This window comes from Phyllostomus discolor, chromosome 11, assembly GCF_004126475.2.
Source record: "Phyllostomus discolor isolate MPI-MPIP mPhyDis1 chromosome 11, mPhyDis1.pri.v3, whole genome shotgun sequence".
NCBI classification, from domain to species: Eukaryota; Metazoa; Chordata; class Mammalia; order Chiroptera; family Phyllostomidae; genus Phyllostomus; species Phyllostomus discolor.
In genome coordinates this window covers 70,263,069-70,282,928 of record NC_040913.2, presented here as the reverse complement: position 1 = coordinate 70,282,928, position 19,860 = coordinate 70,263,069, and the positions used below count along the sequence as shown (strand labels likewise).

General features: G+C 38.6%; 1 protein-coding gene across 4 annotated transcripts; it reads left to right on the top strand.

Annotated features, from left to right (window-relative positions):
- Positions 1-2,573: 2,573 nt before the first annotated feature.
- Positions 2,574-18,783, top strand: GOLGA7 (golgin A7). 4 transcript variants are annotated; one of them, XM_028526438.1, is made up of 6 exons: positions 2,574-2,707; positions 2,923-3,055; positions 8,027-8,179; positions 13,925-14,026; positions 15,074-15,136; positions 17,381-18,783. In XM_028526438.1, the coding sequence occupies exons 2-5, from the start codon at positions 2,945-2,947 to the stop codon at positions 15,119-15,121; spliced, it is 414 nt and encodes a 137-aa protein (XP_028382239.1). In that variant the 5' UTR covers positions 2,574-2,707; positions 2,923-2,944; the 3' UTR covers positions 15,122-15,136; positions 17,381-18,783. The 4 variants fall into 4 exon arrangements, with proteins under 4 accessions (XP_028382239.1, XP_028382240.1, XP_035867466.1 ...); XM_028526439.2 differs by having other exon boundaries at positions 2,614-2,707; positions 15,069-15,136; XM_036011573.1 differs by lacking the exon at positions 2,574-2,707 and adding an exon at positions 2,775-2,793.
- Positions 18,784-19,860: the final 1,077 nt, after the last annotated feature.

Genomic DNA, 19,860 nt, shown 5'->3' with positions numbered 1-19,860 from the left:
TCACACCAAGGCACATCATAATTAAAATGCCAAAGGTTATAATACTATATGCTTCCCTTCTCATACTCCATTCCACCTTCTTCATTCTTTTTTTATTCATGATGTAAATTTTACTTTCTCTCTTCACATTGCTCTGACTCCCAGTTCTTATTAGTACTCCTCCTTCTACCCTCTCAACATAATTTTTCTTTGAGTAAGTCATCTCATATTTGCCCTCTGTTCTTATGATAGTCTTAATCTCTTTACAGCCTTATTAATACTGGTCCATTTGCTGTTGATAGTGGGATTGCTGGGGGCGGGGAGAGTTATTTTTTGCAGGTGTGGGTTTGTTTCCTGGGCTCTGTGGTTTTGTTGTGCTGCAGCACCAGCACAACAGCAAACAAGATGTGGTGGGTTGAGTGAACCTCAGTCAACCGGCTGGAGGAAAGGACCCACCAAAGAATGACCCAACAAAAATCAAAACCCATTTACATCCAGAGAACCAACACAAACAGCATAAAGGGCATCTCAAGTGCATCAAGTTCAGGAGAGGGAAAATGGAGACAACTGTACTTGAACAACAATAAAAAAAATTAATGCATATACCTTGCAAGAAAACAGCTCTTGGGAGATCTTAGTAAGGAAGCATCAACTTCATAGACAAGCACTCATAGACATTTAATGCAAAACAAGATCAGAAGATGGAACAGAGTAGAAAATCCAGAAACAGCCACACACACATAAACAACTGATGTTCAACACAGGCAAAAAGGCAATACAGTGGAGAAAGGGCAGTCTTTTCCATAAATGGTGCTGGAACAACCTGATAACCATATGGGGGAAAATGAACTTCAATCCATACCTGCAACAGGCAGTCTAACGCCATCCCCAAGGTAGTCACACCTTCATCCCCAAAACCCATGAATATGTTAAGAGAGTGAAAAGACAAGCCACAGACCAGGAAAACATTGTCTGAAAATCATGTATCTGATACAGGACTTTTCTCTAGACTATAGAAAGAACTTTGAAAACTCAGTAATAGGAAAACAAACACAAACAAAAAATTGGCGAAAGGTTTAGACACTTCACCAAAGATATATAGATGACAAATAAGTACATGAAAAGATATTCAAAATCGTTACTCATAGAAAAATGAAAGGTAAAACCACAAGGAAATACAACACAAATGTTGGCAAAGATGTGAAGCAACTGGAACTCTCATACACTGCTGATGGGAATGTAAAATGGCACAACCACTATGGAAAAGTTTGGCAGCCTCCCAAAAAGATAAACATATACTTACCCTATGACCCAGCCATTCTACTCGTAGATATTTACCAAAAAAAAATAAAACCACATCCATACAAAGACTTGTAGATGAACACTCAATAAGCAGCTTTATTTGCAATAGCCCAAAACAACAAGCAACTCAAATGCCCATTAACAGGTGAACTAATAAGCAAACGGTGGGACACTGATATAATGAAATACTACCCAGCAACAAAAAGGAATGCATTGTTGATAACAGATAAATCTCAAAATAGTCTACTAGTGAAAGAAGCCAGACCAAAAAAGGACATTCTGTGTGATTCTTCTTTTTTTTTAAATAAAATTCGGGGAAATGCAAACTAATGTATAGTGACAGAAAGCAGATCAGTGCCTAGGGAAGGGGCTGTGGAGGGGCAGGAAAAAGAGATTACAAAGGAGCATGAAGAAACTTTTGAAAGTGATAAATATTCACTGTCTTGATTGGGATGGTTTCATGGTTGTATACTTATGTCAGGACTTACCAATTTTTCCACTTTAAATGTGTTGTTTATTGTATGCTGTTTATACCTCCATAAAGCCGTTTTTAAAATACAATAAATATTTTAAAAATACAATAAATATTTTTAAAATAATAGGCAGAGTCACACAGAGGTGCTAACGAGTTATATTAGCCAGACACCGCCAAATAAGGGTAAGGTAAGGAGGGTTCTTTGACTGTCGTGCAAAGGTATGCTGAGTTAAGCGAGGGTGCCAGCCACGGAGAGGGGCAGAACTGCTGTCTTCTCAGGTCGAATGAGGGGTGTAGGCTGGGGTACGGAATGAAAACCTTTGGGGTAGGAAAGACGGCACCTCGGAGAAGAGTTGGAGGAGAGATGCTTGACAGTGAAGCCCTGACAGTTTCTTCGTCCTCCCTTACTAACGCCCTAGTTAGGGCGTTAATGGACCCCTAGTGCCAACTTTCTACGTCTAGATTTGTGTGAGCAGTTTGTTTTGTACTGCGTGGTGCCCCACATGTAAGCTGCGACATTCAATCAATAGTAAAACTAACCCCTTACAATCAGTACTCAGAAATTACCTTGCCACGATCAACAAGGAAATGACGCAACAGGGAAACCCCGAGTCTGAACCCCCAGTAAACCACAGCCTGCACCTGAATCCAAAGTTCCTCCCCAGCCGGCCACGCCACGCCCTCTGCGCAACCGGGCCCTTTCCTTCCGGATAGGCTCCCGAGGACGGAGCGAATGGAGCGAGAGCGCTGGTGGCCCGGGCCCCGCCCACGGTGCGCGTCACCGCGCCGCAGCGCGCAGCCGCGGCGGAGTCGCTTTACGGCCAGAGAAGAGGGTGGGTCCTAGCCTTGAAGTAGGAGGCCGAGCGGAGGGGCGGGGAAAGAGGCCTTTTGGGGCAGGTCGTAAGTGACGGCGCAGGTGGCGCGACAGCAGCTGGAGGGCGGAGGAGGCGGGTTTGTGTTTCCCGGGCCGAACCGGGTTGTGGGGGGTGCGGGGCCTGACCCGGGGCCGTAGCTAAAGCCCCGCGGTGACAGCATGGGTGAAAAGGAGTCGGGTGGGGGAGGCCTTGGCCTGCCTTGGGCGCCGGGTGGGTCTGAGGGGCTGGTGGGCTGGAGTCTTGGGTCCAGGCCGGGGATCTGACGGTGGTTGGTGTTCCCCGAACCCGCAGCGGGGCCGGTCCTGTCCTCGCCATGAGGCCGCAGCAGGCGCCGGTGTTCGGGAAAGTATTCATTCAGCGAGACTACAGCAGTGGCACACGCTGCCAGTTCCAGACCAAGTTCCCCGCGGAGCTGGAGAACCGGGTACGCATCCTGGCACCCCGCACCTGCGCTGGGGCGAGAGGAGACCACCCCTGGAAGGGAGGGGGTACGGACTGAATCCCGGGCCGCGGAGTGTCTCGCGGCTCTGGGTAGGGGCAGTCGAGGAAGGGGCGTTGGCCGCAGGTGTACAAAGAGGGCCCCTAAGCAAGACCTGGTGTTTGGAGGAGGAATAAGGCCAAGCCTCCGGGTGTGATGACCTTAGAGAACTCCGCTGTCCAGTGCCTGGGGTCTGTACCCAGGCGTCTTCCCCTGCGGTCAACCACCCCCACTCCGGGTTACTGACAGCAGTGAGGAGGAAGTAATTCCTGAGGCTCCAGACCGCCTAACTCATCGTGTTGTGAGCTATGTATCCTCCTACCTCTCCACGCAAGAGGAATCATCATTCTCGTGACTGGCGTTTGTAGCCACTGTGTTGGACACGCTCTTGGGCGGAAGGGATTTATTAAATGTGCCAGACGGTGCAGACAGGCCTTCTTGGAACCTGAAAGACGTGGAGCATTAGATGGGCCTGGACAGGGAAACGCTGAGAACAAGGCCTTTAATTTTGTCACTCCCAGTTAGGATCCCTGGGAGCCGCCCCTGCTGTGTTGGCTTGTGTATCAAAATTGTCAGGACATAGGTGCTTGGGCAACCCTGCATACACAAATGGAAGAATGGGATGTTTCCCCTCCTTCATACTTAGCAAAAAAAAAAGTCATTTTATCTTATGTTGAGGGTACAACGAAATGAGCCGTTTGAATGGGGTGTTTTCTTGTGCCCACATCTGTCCACCCAGCCAAAGCGAAACTCTTTGAACTTGAGCCATGTTACCTTACAACTGTTTACTGTTTAGAAGTCAATTTCTGCTCAGATGAGAGCAAGTTTTGTGGCTTTTTTCTTTGACAAGGAAGGTGAGGGACTGAGAAGTGATTAGGCATGCTGTGGGTGTGGGGTTAAGAAATGCTGGTCATGGAATAATGGGTGCGTAGGTGAGTCTGTACTAGAAAAATGTGTAGCCGTTGTTTAAGTGTAGCAAGGTAGGTTCTACCTGACTGCCAAGGTTGGAAAATCAACAGGGATCAATTACAGGGTCCTTCAGGTTGATTTATAACCTTGAGCAGGTTAGTGGCCCAAGTAGGTTTCTTTAAATGCAAATTAAAGATCAAACATGTTTCATAAAGATGGTTTGTAGATTAGCTTGCTTGTGAAATGCCATATGAATGCTGCAGTTTGTTGTCACGATGTTATGAGTTAACTCCACCTGACACTAGTTGGACATTTCCACAGTGATGTGAAGAGTTAGAAATTGAGCCAGTTGCCTACGGTCTAAAGCTACGGAATATTGTTTCTAAAATAATTTAACATCATAGTCAGCATGTTTTACATGTTAGGACTTAGGTGAAATAGGTCAAATGTTTTTAACCCTGTTTTGGAAATTCTGGCTTGCTCTATTTATGTATTTTCAAATCAGAATGTAAACTATTTTTCGCCACACTTATTTGGGTGTTACAGATTCCTTTGTCAAACTTGGAGCTCATTTGAAATGTATATACATACATATATCTGCATAATCAAGCATTAGTCTTCCACTGTGTGTGGTAAAGGCTTCATGTTATAGTTGGAGTACAGAGTCACAATATAGTCACAGTATTCCACTGTTTCTCACAGGAAATTGATGTTTCTAAATTCTGGAGTCCATTTACTTCTTTGACTTCGCGGAGCCCAGAACTGCTTGTGATTCTGAGTACTGTATAGAATGTTATATGGCGCTGTTCAATAGTGCCTTTGATTTTTTTTTTCTTTTTAAATGTTTGGGTTAGAACACTAGCTTATACTTTAAAGTGCTTGGGAAAGCTTTGATTTTTTTTTTCTGTGTTGAGATTAAATTTAAATTACAGGTTTAAATTTTCCTTGCTTGTTTGATGGAAAATTGAAAGGTTTCTCTCTTTGTTTCTCAACTAACCCTAGAAATTGTACTGATTGCTGTGCCACCGAGGCTGATTTTCCTTTTGTGAGGGCATCACTCTTGGCAACTTAATAGAGGAAGAAACTAATGCACAAGTGTTTTGTATTACTTTAAAGCATTAAACATACACACATTTGTGCCCTTTAATTTGAGGGTGAGGACAAATTCTCTCTGTTAACAAGTTTACTTTCTCCATTGCCTGTTCAAATGTAATACTTTGATGCCTAAGTGCTTTGTTGCCAGGACAGTTCTTTAAAGCGAGCTTTATTCTCACTTTACCCAAAATACAGACATTTCTCTTCTACCCTTGGTCTGGGTAGAAGAGAAATGAGCAAACTATAATGGAGGCATGTCTTCCCCCTATATACCTTTAAAACTGTCTCTACACCTGGTCGGTAGAAATTACCTTTGACTTGTGATTACTTTAAGCTTCCGTTCCATGCGTAGATACCACGTAGTTCAAGGAACAAAAATTCTGGGAAAATGAGCCTGAAGTCCTGATTTCATTGTGCCTTTCGATGTTTATTGATCCAAATTTGTATTTGGCTCCACCTTCACGTATCTCCAGACTTCGATACAGCTCCTCTGTCAGTGTCCAAGTACCTGGGAGAGAGCACTGGCGGCTGTTCGTGGCCTGCAGAGAGTGCCGTGGCAGTGCCCACACTTGTTTGGCTGGGCCCTTGCGAGTTACCTTGTGCCTTTACTGCCGCCCACCATGCTGTTTACTTTTTTCCTCTTTTTAAAAATAACCTTCTGAAGAAATGCTTGACTGGTTTTTACCTTTATTTCGTTTTTCTTAACCCTTTTTTAAAAAGTCCTTCACCTGAATTGTTTGTTTGTTTGTTTGTTTTAATGATCTGTGATTTACCTCTACCTGCAAAAGCATTGCAGTCCTGGGATCACTTTTAAGAATTAATGTTGCTGGTATGATCAGTGAGTCTGGTCTAAAAAAAGTGTTTCTGGGTTGGATCTCATCGTTTTGAACCATACTGTGTCCAAAAAAATGTAAATAATTCAAAGAACTTTATCAGATCATAACATTGTAGGTAAAGCAGAAGTGAGTGTTTGAAATTATTCAGATTTTTGCAGATTTACTGATAGACAAACTGAAGGCATTAACTTAGGCTAATTAGGTGGAGAAAGTAGTTTACCTTTAATATTTGTTCACTGAGCTGTTGCCTTAAGTCTCTTTTCAGGGAATGAGAATTCTGACATAGGTTCCGCAGATGGCCATTCTTGACAAACCACATCTTCCAGTGGTGGCTCGGGGAAGGAAGACTGCCCTGGCTCCTGGCACCATTGTCACCCGTCCAGCCCTTGTCAGAGACACTAATAGTCTGGGAGGTTAAAAGTAGCTCCTTTTGAAAAACACTTAAAAGTTTACACTAAACTCTGTCTAGCCATTGGCTGATTGTATGCCCACACAAAGGACAGAGGAGTTTATCACACAAAGGACAGAACTATGATTACAACTGCTTCTAACCTAAACAGTTTTAATAGCATAAGGGTGATGATCATAAATTGTTTTATACTTTAAAAAATTATGTTCTTAGGAATATTTTTTCTCAAACTGTATATTGAGGTCCTTTGACCTTCTTTCTGGGTCTATTTCTATAAAAAGACTTCATAAAAGAGAATTCATATATGAATAATAAGAGTTTTAATATAAGGGAGATAGAGATAGTAAGACGGATTAATTGTGCTTTGTTACCAAGAATGATAGTATTGGATGAAAAACCCTACCAACAGACCTTGAAAGTCCTAGGGTAAAGTACTGAGATTTAAAGTCTACAAAGTACTGTTAGAAGAAAATAAAGTGATATTGGCAGAAGAAAGTAAAAGCAGATGATTAGAGTGAAAAATGAACAATAGTAGTGTTAATGTAAATGTAAGATAATGGTGTCACTGGATAAAAAGAAGTAATGGCAATGACTTATTGGGAAGAGTAGTGTGGTAGTTTGAGATTTTTGAGTTCATGGTGAACTTTCAGTACCAAATAGTTACTTTAAAACTGATGGGAGCCCTGACCAGTGTGGCTCAGTTGGTGGGGGCACTGTCCCATAACTGAAGGGTCACGAGTTTGATTCCTGGTCAGGGCATATGCTCATGTTGTGGGTTCAGTCCCCAGGCACATATGAAACGGCAGCCAATTGATGTTTCTCTCATTGATGTTTCACACTCTCTCTCCCTACCACTCTCTCTAAAGCAATGAGGGGAAAATGTCTTTGGGTGAGGAATGAATGAATGAATGAATAATGGATGGGATATTAAGTAAACAGAATATACAGAAGATGATTTTCATGATTTCCTTTAATACTGTCCTAATTTATGCCCTTGTTACCTCTCTCCTAGACTGCTGAAATAGTCTCCTGACAAGTCATTTCTTTGATTGTTTTCCTTTTCCAGCCTTTCTGCTGCCATTTTCATAGAACTTGTACCCATTGATCCTTCTGCTTAAAATGTCATTACTTCCCTTTTTTGCCTTGTGAATGCCTGTGTTTAGTTACTCAGTTTAACACTACCTGCTCTTTCCAGATAAAGGGAAGGTCTCTTGTCTCCCCGCCGCCACCACACCATACTTTATACTTACATACGCCTCCGTCATATTACTCTGTTAATTTATTGCATTTTTATGTTTACAAACTTGTTCGGCTCATGTAACTGAGACTGCCCTTCTGTAAGGTCTGTCACAATATGTAATGGTAAGTGCTCAGTAAATATGAATATAGAATTGAAGATTGAAGAATTGTATAATTTACGTGAAATTCGGTATAGAGAATTCTTAAAAACCATATTGAGACTTAAAGATATCCAGTGTTCATGGTAGGGATAAAATTAAACATTAAGCAGCTTCAGTAACTTAGGTCCACATTTAATCATCTAAAAATTGTTTGCCAATTATTGGATAAGAATTTTGATAAAACAGCAAAATAAATTAGTGATAGCAAGCATTAGTAAGTAGCCAATCTTTTTTTCCAAAACTTATTTTTAAATTCCTTCCTGTACAGATTGATAGGCAGCAGTTTGAAGAAACAGTTCGAACTCTAAATAACCTTTATGCAGAAGCGGAGAAGCTTGGGGGCCAGTCATATCTTGAAGGCTGTTTGGCTTGTTTAACGGCATACACTATCTTCCTGTGCATGGAGACTCATTACGAGAAGGTAAGGCTACCTTTGTTTGTGTAAAACCTCTTCAAATCATGAATAAGGTGCATTTATCACATGTTTATTAGATGACAGTTACCAAACTGACATTTATAATAACAATTTGAATTTTGTTATTGCTGCCATGTTCAGAACACATGAAAAAGAGCCCTGCATCTTTCAGAAATAGATCAAAGTTGATCTGTCAACTTGGAGTTAATGTATCAGTGTTCAGATTGGCTCACACTTCAGAAGAATGTAAAAAAAAAATCTATGTTCTCATTCTACCCAGCTTTCTGAGAATCTTTTTACTTTATTTCCCTAAATTTCTATCTTAAGTTCTGTCCCTTCACCTGAGTTCTTTCCAACTGCCTGCTAGACCCAGAGTTACTGGCTTCTCAACTTAGATTCCAAAAGTCAAACCTCACCCCTCTCTTACTTTGTTTAATATCACCTGTCTTTTCAGTATCGTCATTAGGTGAGGGGATAAAGAAGAAAGAAAAATTTATTAGTTGTCAGGGACTGAAATATATTCCATTTTCCCATTCGTCAACTTTTCATGATTTCCTCTCGTACTGTCCTAATTTACGCCCTTATTTCCTCTCTCCAAGACTGCTGAAATAGTCTCCTGACAAGCCATTTCTTTGACTGTTTTCCCTTTCCAGCCTTTCTGCTGCTGTTTTCATAAAGACACAGCTTTATTTCCCTAACACTTCTGAGTCAGAGACTTTCCCTGTCTTTCCATCTATTGCCACTGCTTAAAGTTCAGGCTCCTTCTCAAGCTAACCTCCAGATTACCTTTTCAGGTCGAGCCCCCACCCTGTCCTCACTTTATCTTTCAGCCAAATTCAGTTACTCCCTGGTCACCACACATGGCCTCCAAGGTTTTTCTCCACCTACAATGCCATTCTTCCCATGTTCAAATCTCACCAGCCCCTTATGCCCCACTTTCATCTAGCTTTTCCTTATCCTTCTAATTACAGTCTTTTCTTTCCTTGGTATCCCTACATTTTATTTGTATTTATTTTCTGGCAGTTACCACTACTTTCAGAATGTAATTTTCTTATTTGCCCATCAAGTGTGTATTTATTTTTCTTGAGGTCAAGGACAGCACCTTAACTACTTTGTGTCCCTCTTCATGCTAATACCAAGCCTTGGGTATATTAGGCACTCACTGAATGTGTGTTAAATGAATTAATTTAAGTTAATCACAGTAAGCCCCTAATATGTCATAAAATTCTATGTTTAGAAAATGAAATGCTGTACTGATATCTATATTATACCCCACGTAACAGAAGTGTCCCTGTGATTGTCTTAGACTCCACGTAGTAGAGAGCAGATACAGTTGCAGCTGAAATATTTTGAGCTAGTGTTACAAAAGGTATATTTAATAATAAAATACAGAGAAGCAGTTAGCTTTCATTCCTGTTTAACATTCAAGATCCGAAGCTATAAAGGATCAGTGCCGGCTCTCAGTCTGTTCTGTCGTAGCAGCTTCCCTTTAATAATACATGTACTCGGTGAAGGGGGCGTGATTCTTTCATTTGATAAATATTCGTTGAAAGTCTACTATGTGCTAACCAGCATGCTGGAGATATAACTGAATAGGGCAAACGTGGTTGCTGACCTTGTGGAACTTATAATTTGGTGGTAGCAACTGGTACTAAGGAAACAAAACCAACAAAATTATAAATTGTGATAATTACTTTAAAGAAAACAAACTCTTCCTGTGATAGAAAATGATAGGAGAGACCTAATTTAGATCGTGTGGTCAGAAAAAGCCTTTGAGGAGTTGAATTTAAGCTGCTACGTGAAGGATGAAAAGCCTGGAGCCATTTGGGCAGAGAGATGGGGACTCTGTGCAAAGGCCCGGAGAGCTTCCCGAGCCCTGGGAGCTGACAGAGGCCGGTGTTGAAGGAGAGGAGTGGGGGGAGCAGTGTCTAGAGATGAATCTGGAGAGGTAAGGAGGAGCTGCTTATGCAGGAGTCTATATAGGCCATGGAAGGAAGTTTAGCTTTTATTTGCAGTGCAGGGGGAAGATGCTCAAAGGTTTTAAGCAAGAAGGATATAATCAGATTTTCACTGTAAAAGGATCTCTTTGCTCTGTGGGGAAAAAAAAAAAAAAAAAACATTATAAAAGTAGGGAAACCAATTAGGGGGCTCTGTGGAAGTCCAGGGAAGCAATGATAGCTTGGACAAGGAACAGAGTAGTCGAGGTTGGAAGGGTGTGAGCAAATTCAAGGGATATGGTTGGTGAGAGAACCAAGACTTGATGAAGAGCTGAATGTAGAAGGGGAGGGGAGATTTAAGAATTCATGTAGATAAAAACTTTCCAGGGTGGTCATTTAAAGAAGTATAAGATACTGCCAGTTTAAGTTAGAGACCCATTCTCCAGATGATTTTATTCATACTTAGTGGAATATCATATACTTGAGTTGTCATTTCACTGTAGCTTTTAAATTTGTTAATAATATTTTAATTAACTTATTTAACCATGTGCATTTGCTGATACAGATACAGGTAACTCCTTCTGATGTTAATTGTAAAAAGAAATTGGTAATTGGGTGACAGCCAAGTCATTTACTAATTATGGGATCATGGACAAGAGAGATTACTATTACTCTAAGTCAGGGTGCTTTCAACTGTAGAATGGGTCTTAGCATTAATAAATTGCCTCACATGTGGTAGATGCTTAAAAAGAGTGTTTTCTAAGATAGATTTAAGAATTAAGTTAGCATAAATGTGTGTTTTAATCAGCTATTGGTGAAGTGACATCAATGATTTTTTAATTTGAAGTACAAGTAATCTTTTTTTAGCAGCTGGTAGCTTATTTAGCAGCTCTTAATTAAAATTCTTTGGATTATTAATCTTGGAAGGCAGTTTTCAGTATCAGAAATACAGTGGAAATTGATCCCAATATATGTTTTAACTTGGTTTCATAGGCAATAGATAAGGTACTACATCATAAGTCTAATCAAGGTCTCTTTGCAGAATAACTATTACAAAGCCAGTAAAAACCAAATAAACTTAGTCAAGAAACCAAAATGTTAAGACATGGCCACATTTTTTAAATAGGTGATTTTATCTTAGAAACTGGACATGAACAACTAGATCGTGAAAAGCCAGTAACTGGAATGCTCATAGTTAAGATATAATGTACTGATACTTTTAAAAGAAAACTTTTTAAATGTATACTTGTATAACAACAACTACCCTCTTTCTAGTTTGTGCCTTAGGAATTTTTGTGCTGTAATTTCCTACTTATGAAAAAAACAGGATTGAGTCATTTAGTCTTTATTGTTTTAAACACTAAAGTTTCTGATTTACAAACAGTAAGCCAAACCTAATAGTGCTTATACTTTGTCATGTGGGTTAAATTTTTTGAAATTGTAAATAGGCCTTTTAAAACTCACTAGAACAATCACACATTTTTTTCCTATAATGTGCTTTTTATTGATTTAAAATGAAAATAAAGACTTCAGTGTTATTTCTCTATTGTTGCTGCCCATTATAATTAGGGAACAAATGGGACTGTAGAGGTCCTCTCAGTAGCTGCCTGCCTTGTGCGTCAGCTGTAAAACACCCCTGCTGCCTGTGTGCTGTCATCTGTGAAAGGAGCACAGTTAGAAGAAACTTAGATATTTTCTGAAAATAGCTGTGATCCTGGTGTTCTCACTTAGCCTCACTGAGGACATTTTTCCTCAAGGATCTAGGAGGGTTTTGCCATTTTAATATTCTCGATGAGGATAATAGTTTTTTCTGAGGTTTGATTGTGTTTAGCTTTGTAAATATTATACAAGTTGAGGTTTATTGAGGGTTTGAAGATAACAGATTTAAAGTATGAATAACATATCAGCATAAGGTTTCTTGAGAGTGAGAATGGTGCTTTGTCCTGTCTGCAGTGCAGTTTGAGTTTGCTCATATTAATGCTTTTCTGTTGCTAAAGAGACTTAAGAGTTTAAAAGCACCTTGTTCAGGACCTTCACCAAAATAGCATTAAGAGGATTTGGAGTTTATACAAAAAGAAAACTGTTTTCTTTCTAAACTGATACCCAAGTGCACGTGAATATTATTGAAGTTTAGATAAAAACCTGCACAACAAACTTGTGCTTGAATCAAGTAAAGGAATGCTATTTCTTTGCTAGTAACCTGTCCAGGGAGAGGGGGAGGACCGCTGTTCTGAAGGAATCCTTTCTTTGAAATCAGCCATGCAGGCATTTTTCTGAGTGTCCTCTTAGTATAAATGGACCTCAGTAAGGGGAGATTGACTCTCCAGTTTTTAATTCTGGTAGGTGAGCTGAGAAGGAAGTGGAGAGAAGATTGAGAGTCCTGAGTTGGGTACCTTAAGGGGCTACTTCTTTCTATTCATTGTTTTAGCATGATTGACGAACTCTGATAGAGGATGTCTTAAGTTTTGGTTTTTTTGGGGGGGTCTCCATAAAGACCAAACACTGCTCAAATTCTTTAAGAGTTAAAAATAGGAGAGTGAAATAGTATACTTAATTTACTACATAAGGTTGCTCTTTTAATACTACCATGCTCTTTTTTTAAACAAAACATTAGATTGTATTATTTCCAAAGATGTAACCTGAATAAACTACTTAAATTATTTTTTCCTGCAATAAGAAAATTTGTTATATAAACCACATAGTTTTAAATTCTAAACCAGTTTAGATTAAAGCACCTAAATTGTAACATCTTAAAGTATTTGTTTGACCTGGTACATTATAGACCCACTCTTAAATCATTTCTTAATTTCCAACCTTATTTTCATACAGTTCTTTTTTCCCTTTAAATTATGATCACATTTATCTGTGACTTTATCATATGCCCATAGTGTGAATTTAAGAAAATATATAGTAATTAAAGAACTGGATCAAAGGCTCTTTGAACATTAGAGCCAGGAAAGGGTTCGGATGATTTTGAATCTGAAATAAAACATGTAACTCTTTGATTTTGTATATAGCTAATAAGATTTATTTTTCTTTTAGCTTATCTGTCTCGGAATTGCCTTTATTAAAGCTGGAGATTTGGCAATTTCCAGAAGTTCCTTTGTATCTTATCTGGTTTTTGTCTACATTTGCTTTGACTTTTACAACCTTAATACTAAACTTATAAATTGAGGTTCCTGTCTAGGACAGAGTAGCACTACATGCAGTCATGGAGATGATATAACACACTTGTAGTCCTCAGGAACTTCATGGCAGCTAACGCCCACGTGCTTTACAGAGGAAATAAACTGTTCAGTTTTAAGCTAACTGGGCTACCTTTTGTTATAGGCCAACTTTGTATCATTACTTAAAATTAATGAAAAGGTACACAGGAGGGAAGCAGCAGTTCTTAAGTGTTAAAGGGGACAGCCAAGAAGTTCCCTTGGTGTTAGAGGATGTCACATTAACAACACTTAATGAGTAGGGACAGAGAAAAGCACAACTAACCGTTGTGTGTATAGCCTCCACTTACTTCTCTACATCCAGGATTGAGGTGATAGGAGGTAAGAGAAGAGGGGTTGGGTCTCAGGCTCCTGTATGCATTTCTGCTTACACTGCACTGAAGGGATTGGTGACTTAGAGTCCATCATGCTGTGCTAGATGTTGTATGCAACTGGTGTGAGACAGGTAATCAGAGCTGCATCCCTCCATGTGAGTATCTGTGACTTACTTTGAAAACGAATTGCACTGCCTGAAGATGTTGAGATCCAGCTGATACTTAAAGAGAAATCTGAAGAAATTTGTAAAAAGCTGTGGTGTTTCTTTCTGTCAGGTTCTGAAGAAAATCTCCAAATACATTCAGGAGCAGAATGAGAAGATATATGCTCCCCAAGGCCTCCTCCTGACAGATCCCATTGAGAGAGGACTTCGAGTTGTATCTTTTTTAGTCCAGATCATAAAATCTAAATGTCTGTAAATGAAAATTTTGATGGTACTATTTCGCATTGGCTAAAGAGAATTTAACTCTTCTTGTATTTGCCCTACAAATTGTCTTTGTGAATTGCATATCTACCGTAAGCCTCTTAGCTCCAGCATTTTTTCTTAAAGCATGTCTCTCCTTCCTTTGCATTGTGCAGGTCTCTGGATTGTTTAGTATTCTGGTTACTGTCTTTCTTGGTGGTTCTGAGGGCATCTTGTAGTAATAATGGGGGTGGTATGAGTAATGCATTTCAGCTGCAGAAACTCTGAACCTAAAGCCCCTTTGAAATGCATAAACTCATAATGTGTGGTGAGACTTGTCATCCAAATGAATTGCAGTTCCTTGGGTTCATCTGACTAGTTGAAATCAGTTGCAGCTGCCAGATGTATAATTTCATTACCTTTGACATACTGTGCATATTTTTAGAGGCAGTAAGCTTTGAAAATCACTAAGTAAATTTGGTAAATGAAATTGCAAAAAAAAACTAATATAGCTTGATAACTAGAGTAATGGATAAAATAATTTTTAAAAAAAACCTAGGTCAGATAATCCCAGGCCTTCCTGCTGATGATAATTTCAGCAGTTTTATTATATTCCACCACAATGATTCTTAAACTTTCAGAGGGCATGGACCCTCTCCCAAGGAAAAGTTTGCATATAATTTCAGGGAATTTTGAACCCCTGAGTTTATTACCTCCATGGATTCTCGGTTAAGAAACCCCTAGTTCTACAGAATGCGTTCTTTGTCAAATTTTTTTTTCAAATCAGTGTTTGGGGAGGAACTACACATGGAGCACTACAAGCAATTACATTTAAATTTTTTTCAGGAAGATAGACTAAGCGTTGTATCTCATTTAAGTAGGAGAAATTTTTCATAATTTAAAAATAAGCAGAGCAAATTGAAAGAAAAGTTGTGCGGACCATATACATCATCTTGCTATAATCCCTTTTTATGAAGTGTCATATTCTATAGTGTGTTTTCTTAACAGCCATGCTGTTTAGATTGAAATTACCATTTATGAAGACAGAGGGATGAGCAGTGGAAGATAAACCATAAAATTAAAGGTAAATAAGGAATATGATTTATATCTGGTTTTGTAATTTTGTAGAATGCATGAATTTTCCTCCCTGCATGGTAAATAAATAGTTGTCTAGTGGCGTATTTTCTGTATTGGCTTGATATTTAAGACTTGTATTTAACCCAAGTACTATTTGGCGATACAGAATTTAAGCATGATTTTTTTACCCCCAGTATTGTTTTCAGACTGGTTTTTTTGTTTGTTTGTTTTGTTTTGTTTTTTGAGATTTCCCTGCTTATATAACAAGTGGGTTTAAAAACTAAAGAAACATTTTAGAGTGCAGTGGGGAGACCATGAGTCTTTCATAGCCCCGTAAAAGAAACCTTACCTCTAGTGGGTAGAAATTTAATTCTTTTGTTTAGAATGTTTATGTTCTTATATGGCCGTAAAATGACCTTGAGTGAATAAACAAATTAGATAATACCCGTAGAAATTTATAGGCAAAATCATGTAGCAGTCATAGTATATTAGCATAGTCTTCTAAGTGACAGAAAATTGTACTACAGTGTTTTTGCCAGTTTCACTCATTTACTCTCAACAGATAGTGTTCTGTTGCTTTGCTTTCCAGTTAACTTTGTTTACAGATGCCTATCACTGATTCACAGGCAGCACAGAGATAGAATATACCAAAGCAAACATATTCTTTCCCAAGGCAACAATACTAACGCCCTCTTTGGAAGGTCTCGCCTATGTTCCAGATACTAAACAGATGGTGTTTCAGAATTCTCACAAGAATTCTGCCAAGTATTTCCCCATTATACAGATGCACACACCACAGTACAAATAGATTAAATGATGTTTGCAAAGTCACACTAACTGACCATGAACCTGTTTTTCACACCATACTTCCTGTAAGAACTTGTAGCAGCAAGAATATAGAGAAAGGAAAGAGTTCATCAGATTATTCTAAGTATTTATCCCCTTCTTTTCTTTTTCAATACTTTTTAAAAGTCCCTTTTGTCTACTCTTGCACCATTTACTGAATCCTACAAACCAACCAGTGTTCCAAGGCTGCCTTCTTTCAGCACTAGTGAATGTGTCACTTGAATTCTTTGAAAGTCAAAGGACTAAATGGTGGCAGCATCTGCCATATCTTTTATTTCTTTAAAAAGGCTTTGTTTTGGAACACTTAGTGTTACTTGCCCATACACTTTATCATGAACAGTTCCAAGCTGATACTTCTCGAATGAGCAGTCAGGAACCTGATGTGTGGTTTTCGTTATGTGCCATTGGAATAAGTTTGTTTTATCAATTGCAGCTGCGTTGACTTGGCACAACCCATTCGCCATGACTCATTTTGCAACTATTATTGCTAAATATAATGTTTTTCTGAAGTGGTGTGGGGTTTTAAGCAATTACACACCAGAGACTAATCTATCAATATTCAAACAACTGTGAAATTTTGCAATGGGAAAGATTTACATTAGGAACTTCTGGATAGTTTCATGAATGAAGATATTTTTGTTCAGCACAGTTTAGTTTTCAGAACTATGTGTTCCTCAGGTCCAGGATCCAGTGTAGGCTGACGTCTGGGAGGAGGGGGAATAAACTACAAGAATAATTAATTCTTAAGTCTACAGGGTGTGTGCAGATGAAGCATTATATGGGAATTAAATGAATGATTTAACAAAGAGGGGACACAAATCATGGGGATGGCCTTTATTTAAAAGAGATCTTTAAACAAAAGTAATTTGCTCTTTTTAAGTTGAATTTTTAAAGTATCTTTATTATTAAATGTACTAACAGTGTTTTCTCTGTTTGGATTATTTTTTTAATGGGACAAATTGTTCTTTCACAATAAATTTATGATAATAAAAATAGCTAAATTTGTTGGCACTTACTATGTACCTGCACTATTGTAATGCTTAATGTTAACCATCACAACAACCCTATGAGATGGATATTGTTATCTCAATTTTTCAGGTGAGGACTCAGGGATGGGGAACTTAAATCAGTTGTCCAAGGTTAAAAACTAGTAGGTCCAGGCAGCCTGGCCCCAGATTTGCCACTTAACCCTGTGCTGTACTGCCTCTTAAGACAGGATTGGTCAGAGATGAGACTATACTGGGGCTGGATTTGTAGACTATTGAGCTATGTACTTAGGCACTTAGTACAGATTCAAGTATTAGCCCATATATTGGGCACTCGTATCAGTTGGTCTGAGAGAGATGTTTTAGGGGTTATCTTAGCATCCTTTTCTAAAATCTTTACTTTTCCCCTCTGGTTATAGATCCTAGCTCCAGCTGGGACTGTCATCTATCCACTGGCCAATCGCAGAGCGTCCCCTACCTCTCCAGAGCGTCATTCCTTTGTATCTGCTGCCAGAGCCACGGTGCCATTTTCTCCAAGGACTAACTTTCTAAAATTCCACACCTGGGGTGACCTCTAGTCACTCAGCATCCACTTTGTGTCTCCAAATTGTGTAGGACTCTATAACCTTTGTGTTAGTTTCTGAGAAAACACAATGAAGCATTTCACTTTTTTTATTCAAAGCCATTAATGAAATATGTAGTTGGCCAGCCCAACACAGTTTATCTGCCACCAGTACCAATGGCTCTCTTCATTCCCTGGGCCAGCTTACCAGGTGGCTGTAGATGTCAAAGTCATATCTTAGCCAGTGTTCAGTCTTATTTCCCCAAATTAATAAAGTGCTTTTCTTCAGGATTTTAGTATAGAGTAGGCTGTGTCTGTGGTTTTGTTAATGCATCTCCCAGATTTCAAAGAACTATCAGTTTTGCCATGACTCAAATCTTAAAGATCTGCTGTTAAGTTTCTCAAACTGATGTTCATTGGAAAAATGTTATTTGTTTTATTATAGAAATTATTTCTAATAAAGCAGTATTTAATACAATTTCCAGTTATTTTTGTTTGGAGAAGTTTGCTATTATTGCATTACCTTGAATGTTAGGACGATGTGGTATGTGTTGCTTGTTCCTTAATAAAAAAAAGTAAGCACAATAAAGTGGATGCTAAACCATCAAATACACAAATGCCCCTGCTGTGTCCCTGACAGTGTAATGAGCAGTGTAATAAATATTTTAGTTATAGTTTTGTTATAAATATAACTTATGAGAAAAAATTTGATAGGAATAATACTGTATATTGCTAATTTTTAACTATACCTACTAGCAAACCTTATAATTCATAGACTTTGTGTGTGTGTGTGTGTGTGTGTGCGCGCGCGCGCGCATGGTATTCATTGCACAGAAATTTCATGATTGGTTCAAGAACAGTAAGTTAAGTGATTTCCAACTAAAATTCTCAACTCTTGTCAAATGCCTCGTTCTTTTGGCTGTATGTTTTTAGTATCGGGCTTCTTATGCTTTTCATTCCTCTTTGAGGTCTGAGAGCACCATATTTGGGAGAGTTACATATATTAGGAGAGAATGAAACAGTAAGAAGTTTTACTTTCAGAGATACTGTAGGTGCTAATATTGGATTTAATCTTTCAGATTTAATTTCTTTTATGGGTCTGTTAGTTATTCAATAAATCCCATAGGTCTGTGTAATATTTTAATTGTATAAAACATCTTTGTTATTTTATAGGCTATAATAATGTGTTTGTCTGCCTTTTAAACCCGTTGCAATAATTTTGCTGAAATATTAACACATTAGTAAAACTTTTCTTAAACAGATTGTCTGTGTGTCATGTTTGGTGTGAGTTGGGAACATGGTGAATGATGCGACAATAAATTTGGCAGAGAGACAGTACTAGAGTACTGGGATCCCTGGCACAGTATAGCTTTGTACTTTGAAGCAGAAATCTTAACATCCATATAGTTTGTCACACTTTTCAGTTTTTTACATGCTGTATTTCATAAGAGCAGATGTTAGCTAAATAGGTAAAAACCAAGAAATAGTGTCTAATAGTCAAAAGTGCATTCAACTAAAAAAAAATAGGAAATTGGAAAAAATTATCAGAGTTACTTTCTTGGGTAATCTGATCACACATTTCCTTTTTAAAAAGGGAAATGCATTTGTAGAGATTAACAGTTTGTAAAACATAGTTTTATCTATAATCCAATTTTTTCTTTTGTGAGGTTTTTTTTTTGGTAAAACTTTCCAATTCTCTTTTCCTACCCAAATAAAACAGTAAATAATAAATACTCCTGTGTAGCCAAGTTCCTTACATATTCCACTTGGACCTGGCTCCTGGCATAAGCTGAAGTCATAGTTGCTCAAGAGTACTGTGCCTTGTTTCTTGTTTTAATTTATTTTGATTTCATGTAAAAAAGATCAGAGTATTAGTACTGTATTTGATTTATACACACATCCCCCCTTCCCTTTGCCATGCTTCTCTCCTCCCTCACGCCAACCGTGGAGGTCGTATACTCCATAAGCACAGATTGTTTCTGCATATCCTTGCATTCATCCCTAACTACCTCCAAGCATTATCATACACTGCTACATATACTTAGCACTCGCATATTTGCTAAGTACATGAAATACAAGTTGACAGGTCAATAACAGTTACTTTACTACATCTTGATTAGTAAGATGTTTGATTTGATAAGATGGTGACTTTTAAAGTCTTATTTTAAGACTGGAAGATGGTAATCTGTGGCTCATACTCCACTGGAGTGGATTTTGGCCTAAAGATAACTACTTTTTGAGGATTTGAATGACCTTTCTTCTCTGAGTAATTCCCAGGGAAAGAAAAAGATATAATGTAAATAACAAATATGCCTCCTACTTATACTTTGTCCTTTT